The sequence below is a fragment of the Panthera pardus genome, unplaced genomic scaffold, assembly GCF_024362965.1.
Source record: "Panthera pardus isolate Hobbes unplaced genomic scaffold, ASM2436296v1 HiC_scaffold_19, whole genome shotgun sequence".
Classification (NCBI taxonomy): Eukaryota; Metazoa; Chordata; class Mammalia; order Carnivora; family Felidae; genus Panthera; species Panthera pardus.
Genome location: NW_026526754.1, coordinates 25,125,639 through 25,131,638, shown reverse-complemented (window position 1 = coordinate 25,131,638; position 6,000 = coordinate 25,125,639). Strand labels below are relative to the sequence as shown.

The 6,000-nt window shown below is 64.0% G+C and overlaps 2 protein-coding genes across 5 annotated transcripts in view; one reads left to right on the top strand and one right to left on the bottom strand.

Moving 5' to 3' along the window:
- Positions 1-826: 826 nt before the first annotated feature.
- Positions 827-4,797, bottom strand: TRAPPC2L (trafficking protein particle complex subunit 2L). Of its 4 annotated transcripts, XR_008423608.1 has the most exons (6): positions 4,683-4,797; positions 3,056-3,228; positions 2,017-2,104; positions 1,799-1,878; positions 1,574-1,664; positions 827-1,029 (listed from the first exon to the last, which is right to left on the bottom strand). XR_008423608.1 is itself a non-coding variant. In XM_019412939.2 (5 exons), the coding sequence occupies exons 1-5, from the start codon at positions 4,713-4,715 to the stop codon at positions 984-986; spliced, it is 420 nt and encodes a 139-aa protein (XP_019268484.1). In that variant the 5' UTR covers positions 4,716-4,797; the 3' UTR covers positions 827-983. The 4 variants fall into 4 exon arrangements, 3 of the variants coding, with proteins under 3 accessions (XP_019268484.1, XP_053762733.1, XP_053762734.1); XM_019412939.2 differs by lacking the exon at positions 1,574-1,664; XM_053906758.1 differs by lacking the exon at positions 1,574-1,664 and having other exon boundaries at positions 3,056-3,205; positions 4,683-4,781.
- Positions 4,758-6,000, top strand: part of GALNS (galactosamine (N-acetyl)-6-sulfatase) — a 25,326-nt gene continuing 24,083 nt past the window's right edge. The window contains exon 1 of the mRNA XM_053906757.1: positions 4,758-4,984. Coding sequence (XP_053762732.1) covers positions 4,865-4,984 — 120 coding nt within the window. The 5' untranslated portion in view covers positions 4,758-4,864. The remainder of the gene's footprint in view (positions 4,985-6,000) is intronic.

Genomic DNA, 6,000 nt, shown 5'->3' with positions numbered 1-6,000 from the left:
GGTGGCCCTGCTCCTCGTCAGACCCCTTCTCCAGAGAGACTGAGGAGGGAGGGAGGGAGGGATCACGGCTGGCCCGGGGCACCCGGCTCGAAGCCAGGGCACTGACGACAGCACAGGGCAGACCGTGCGGTGGGGCTCAGACCCCGCGGGTCCTTGTTGCCAGATGACGAAGGGTGCCAGGGCCGGGGCCGCCTGATCCCGGATGGCAATGTCCCCTCGGTCACAGTCAACTAGTTAGGACTGCCATCCGGACTTGACAGAGCAGGCTTCTGGGGAAGCACGTGGCAGAAATCCGATCACATCGGTTGCTCCTCAAGCATACCCCCCCTCCCCCCCGGCTTGCTCAGGGGCCTGCGGAGGCAGCAGGTGACCAGGGGCTCCGCCAACCGTTAGGGACCGCCACACGCTCCCCCAGGGGGAGGCTCACGGACTCGCTCACTCAGTGCTCAGAAAGCAGGCGGCAGTTGACGAGCTGAGAGCAGCTCCCTCCCTCCTGAGGCCAGGCACGAGTCCAGAAAGACGAAGCCAGGGGAGGACGTGTGGGCTCTCCGGGAGCCCCTCTAGAGCTGGCCCTGGGCACAGGAGGCCTGCCCCCACAGACCACCCCACCCGGTCAGCCAGCGGAGGCCGGCCATGAGTCGCTCCCGTCTCCGCTGCCCCACAGCTGCAGCCCCCGCAGGGCCCCAAGGTCCGTGGGCTCCCTCACCCCCTGCTCTCCCCGCCCCTCGTCCCGGCTCCGGTCCCTGACCTCTGCGCCAGCCTCCAAAGTGCCGCGCTACACGCTCTTCCGTCCGAGCCTCTGCTGACACAAGGAAAACACCAAACGTGATCTCAGAAGACCTTTAGTCTCCACGCACCGTGCCCGAGGCCTTGCCCCCAGCAGCAGGGACGCTCAGGAACAGGCACGGGATAATAAACATCCATGTGGACGATGGCTTATGTACACAGTGCTTGTCTTCAAGCAACGGCCGCTGAGTTCTCGCTCAACACACTTGTATCATCATAGACGTCACCATGCTGTCAAAGGCCCTGCAAAGAATAGACCGATTCGGAGAAGCGGACCGGGCTCTGCACCCCCGGACCGGAGGAGTCCTCCAAAGTCCAGGGAACGCGGCCTCGAGGCCAGGCGATGAGAACCGAAGTCTCCCACCTCCTCCTGCCTCACGGCCCTGCCCTGGCTGGGGCTCTGTGTGGGTTCACGGGGCCACGGTACAGCAAGGACGGCTAACGGCGGTCCCTGTCCCGCACAGCCCGGGAGACACAGTGTCGGGGCTGAGGGGAGGCACCACGGGAAGGGCCCGGCTTGGGTCTCTGCAGGGTCCTCTCGCCTGACGGCTCCGAGGAGCCCCCCAGGAACCGTGTCTAGGAACGCAGGGAATTCCCAGGGGCGGATCTGGAACGTGTGCATCGAATGCTTCTTTATAAAGCATCTTTGTGACGTGCTAATGTCCCATCTGCATCGACCTGAGACCTGTGTGGCTCATACCTGCGACCCAATCTCCTAACCGGCCCAGTTTGACATCGAAGACCAAGTCTTTGTGTGTGGGTTCCGCGCAGGTGCCCCAGGACTTACGGGGCATACGCGGGAAACCGAGAGGGCAGGGTGTGTGCCCTGGCCTGCTCCCCCATCCTCTTCTCACATGTCGGAATCCACGTGGGGATTACTGGAAAACCAGGTTCTGCTGCGTCAGAACCACTCCTCAGAGGAACGAGGCCCGTGGCTGAAATCGACCTTCCCTCCCGCACGTTCAGAATCGCAGCTTTTCGCAAGGCACGGTCCACACGGCAGTCAGCTCACCTGGACTGAATGCGGTCCCCAGGGTTGTAGAAAGGGTTGCACATCACATCTGTGTAGGAATTGTGCAGCTTCCGGAACATCTGAGAAGCAATCAGAGGGGTGTTAGTTCACGCGCACACGCCGCGGCTGCCGCAATTCTGGCTTCTCGGCGTTTGAACACAGAGCGAGACGGAGAAAACGCACGAGTCCAGGAACGTCCTGAGACGCCGCGCACTTACACTGCGGATCTCGTTGTCTCGCAGCGCCGTGTTGGAGGAGTCCACCACCATGACGAACTTCACCTTGGAGTTGGTCACGTAGCCGTATCTGCACGGCTGGTCAGGGAACACTCTTTCAATACAGAGACTCTGTGACGGCACGAAAAACGGCACCACCGTGGACGGCGTGTGAGCAGAGGGCCAGCTGTGCGCGTCCCTCGGCTCCGAAGCCACTTTGGCAAAATAGAACAACCTTGCATCAGGAAGGACCCTGGACCGGACCTGCCCCACGACACCGGGAAAGCACCACACGGACCATGCCGGGGGGACCGCACACTTCCCTGGGGCAGCTTCTGGTGTTTACAGGAGAAGGACAGGCAGCTAAGTCTTCTCCCGATCGGAGCTCCGGGGGGGCCCCCTGCCCACGCCCTGGGGCACCTCAACTTCGTTCTCCATCACTTCCTGGCCCAGCAGCGCTAACTGCCAGTGCAGAAGCCCAAGAACCAGGCAGACCCTGCCTAAGGCACCCTCACCGCGACGGGCCACTTCCCCTGGTGGGACGGTGGCTCCCGGGCAGATGTCATCGAGGGCAAGCTACAGCACTGCTCGTGGAACGACCTCTGAACTCCACGGATGTCATGCCGTTTGTCCCCAGGGACTGGTCGAAACTTTACGGTGACTCGTGGGGCTGGGCCTGGTGACAAGTCTAGAATTGCTGTCCTTGCTCAGGAGCACTGGCCCCACTGAGACGGCACGGGAGGCAGTCCTCACAGGCGCTAAGAAAGAGGGCTCCTGCTGCTCCTGCCAACCGGACAAAGGGGAGGTGCAGACTGCCACTCAGTTCCAGGGAATCTATGCCCAGCTCTTCCCACGTGACCCTCCTCATTAACGTAAAAAAGGGTGTGAGGTCCCAATTAGCCTCAAGCTGCCCTAATTCTCTGCTGGTTGAGAGCTCTCGCTTTCTTCAGTTACACCTGGAAGCCAGAGGCAGAATCTCTGGATGCGAAGCCCCGTAGGGAGACCGCCCAAGGGACCAGCCCCCGCCAGGTGTGAAGGATACACCTTGTAGTCCTCTGTGGGGTACAGCAGGCCCAGGTAGAGCTCCCTCTGGTCCACCAAGGCCTTCCCCATCGCGGAGATCTTCTCATCCACCACGTCCAGGGACGTGTGTACCATGTAGTGGAACTTCAGCTCATTCTCTGTGGGGGCGCTGCGGATGTAAAGAGGGTAATTCTGCAAGAAAGGATGTCGGCAACTGAGGTGACGGGGGTCCGCCCCGTGTGCACAGACCACGAGGACACGGCCACGGAGCACACGGACGACAAGAACCAATGAGTCACAGGAACATACTCTCATTCTCTAAAACCCATCGCGCAACCCTCCGAGCTGCCGTGGGCACTGCCTTCGGGGAACCCAGGCTAATCTGAGGTTTCCCTGTTGCCTGCATGGGGCATCATCAGCGGGGGGCAGGGGCAGAAGAACTGGGTTTGAGCACAGCCCGACTACAAGCCCTGGCACCTGGAGAAGTCGCTGGCCTTCTGTGTGGGGCCCCGTCCTGGAGTGTGCTGTCCTCCCAGCCCACAATACTAGCTGTTTCCCGATTCGTCCTCACTGCTACCGCTCCACCCGGGCAGAGGCACTCAGGTGCCCTCTCGCTAAACGCTGTCGAGGCTCAGCTCAAACCTTCCTTCACCTCTGCACGACCAATTCTTACCATTCCAACCCCAGGGGTTAATCGGATCTTCCACGGGCTCCCACATGCCACAATTCACGGATTCTGTCCTGCTCTTGGTGCCGCACAGATATAATAAACACAATGCTCTCTCTACCCTAACGGGACTAACTAACATCTAGCGAGAAACAGTCAACAAACCCACCAGCAAATAACACGCTATGTGCTAAGACAAGGCCGCCCTTGAAAAGCTTCCCTAAGGATCACCTCCTAAGCCTGGTCTTCTGGAAACACAGAAGAATACAATATAAAACCACGTGGACGGCCGTTCAGCCGTCTGAGGATTCAGAAACAGCCTTCTGGAGGAAAGGAGATCTAAGGTGACCAATGTACGAAGATGGCAATGGGAAAGAGGGAGGAGCGTTCCAAGCGCAAAGGCCCAGAGGTGAGAAAGCTGCAGGTAATTCCGTTGGGTCGGAGTGGTTCGGGGAGAGGGGCATGAGGCGACTAGATTATTCTGACGTTCTCCGAAGGCAACAAGCCGCCACTGGCGAGATTTCCGGCAGGGGCGTGACACGGTCGGGTTAGCTTTAAAACAGCACCGTGGCTGCAGTGTGGAGAGAAGGCTGCTGGCGGGCGGGCGGGCGAAGATGCGGCCGAGCGCGAGCGCCCCGCGCAGCAGGATGTGCAGGATGGGCAGGTAGGCTCGGGAGCGAGAGTCAACGGAGCCCGCGGACTGACGGGCGGACGGAAGCGGGGGTCCGGGGCCGTGCCCGCCCCGGGGCTGACACTGCAGCCGCTGCGGACGCGGGTCTCGGCGGCACCTGTCCCCGCACCGCCCCCACCACACCGGGGCGCGGCGAAGCCCCCCAGGCCCGTGCTCGCGGAGCCCTCTGGGCAGGGAGGGGGCGAGGGCGGGGCCCGGACAGGGGTCCCGCAGCCGCGTCCCCGCAGGCAGCCTCTCGGCGGGCGCCCGCCCGGGGCAGGAGCGGGACAGGCCCGCCCGCATACGCACCTCCTTGGCGATCACCGCCACGCACACCGCCATCTTGGAGGCCCGGTCGGGCGTGTCACGTGACCCGGCCGCCAGTCACGCGCTCTCCCTGGCCCCGCCCCGCCGCCCGGCCGGAAAAGCTGCCCGCGCGCCGGTCGGTTCCTGCCGCTGGCCGGGGCTCGTTGGCGCCGGGCGCGGTTGCTATGGCGTCGGTTGCCGCGGCGACGACCTGGCGGCTGGTGCTGCTGCTGCTGAGCATCGCGGGGCTCGGGGCCGCGGACGGCCGGCGGCCCCCCAACATCCTGCTCCTGCTTATGGACGACGTGAGTGCACCCGCCGATCAGGCTCCGGGGGAGGACCCGGAGTGGGAGGGGCCGTGGGGGAGTGGGGGGAGGGCCGTGGTGGCGAGAGAGCGTGCGAGTGTCGTGGGGGAGGTGATGGGGGGGCCATGAGGGAGAGAAGGGCCGTGGGGGAAAGGCCCGTGGGCTGGGGAGGGCCATAGGTGGGGGAGGCCGAGGGGGAGTGTGTGTGTGTGGGGGGGGGGGGAGGACCGTGGGGGGAGGGCCATAGGTGGGGGAGGCCGAGGGGGAGTGGGGGGGGGAGCACTGTGGGGGGAGGGCCATAGGTGGGGGAGGCTGAGGGGGAGTGTGGGGGGAGAACCGTGGGGGGAGGGCCATAGGTGGGGGAGGCCGAGGGGGAGTGGGGGGGGGAGCACTGTGGGGGGAGGGCCATAGGTGGGGGAGGCCGAGGGGGAGTGTGGGGGGAGAACCGTGGGGGGAGGGCCATAGGTGGGGGAGGCCGAGGGGGAGTGTGGAGGGAAGGGCCGTCGGGGGTAAGACTGTGGCTAGGCCGAGGGAGAGTGGGGGGGGAGGGCCGTGGGGGAGGTGGGAGGGGTCTGGGGAGAGGTCGTAGAGGTGGGAAGGGCCAAGGGCCCTTGAGGGGAGGACCATAGGTGGGGCAGACAATGGGTGGGGAAGGTGGGCGGGGGGCTGTGGGGGAGGAGGTAGCTGCCCCAGGGCACGAGGTGGGGCTATAGGTGAGGCTGTAGGTGGGGGAGGCCCTGTGGCACCCACCGGGGTGGGATTAGAACCTGGTCCTGTCATCCGTGGTCTTACTGCAGTAAAGCCGAATTGAAGTGGCCAAGTCCAGGCCGGCCAGGGGACGACTTCTTCTCCACCCTCTGGCTCTGGAAGGACAGAGGGGCAGCCCAGACCGGCTCTCAGCACCCCCCTCACATCCTGCTGCCATCTCCCCCTCCCCCAGCGCCTCGGGTGTCGGGGGCAGGGAAGGGGTGTAGAGCTGACCCGGCCCCCTGTCCTGAGAGTCACTTTCTCTGTGT

What these genes read in the sequence shown, in the direction of transcription:
- TRAPPC2L (XM_053906759.1), bottom strand. Translation starts at nt 3,143, where the DNA reads ATGAGAAGATCTCCGCGATGGGGAAGGCCTTGGTGGACCAGAGGGAGC. An exon ending in ACCCCACAGAGGACTACAAG is followed by an intron (nt 2,249 to 3,057) that starts GTGTATCCTTCA and finishes TCCTGATGCAAG; the next exon opens with GTTGTTCTATTTTGCCAAAG. An exon ending in GGGGACCGCATTCAGTCCAG is followed by an intron (nt 1,030 to 1,798) that starts GTGAGCTGACTG and finishes TATTCTTTGCAG; the next exon opens with GGCCTTTGACAGCATGGTGA.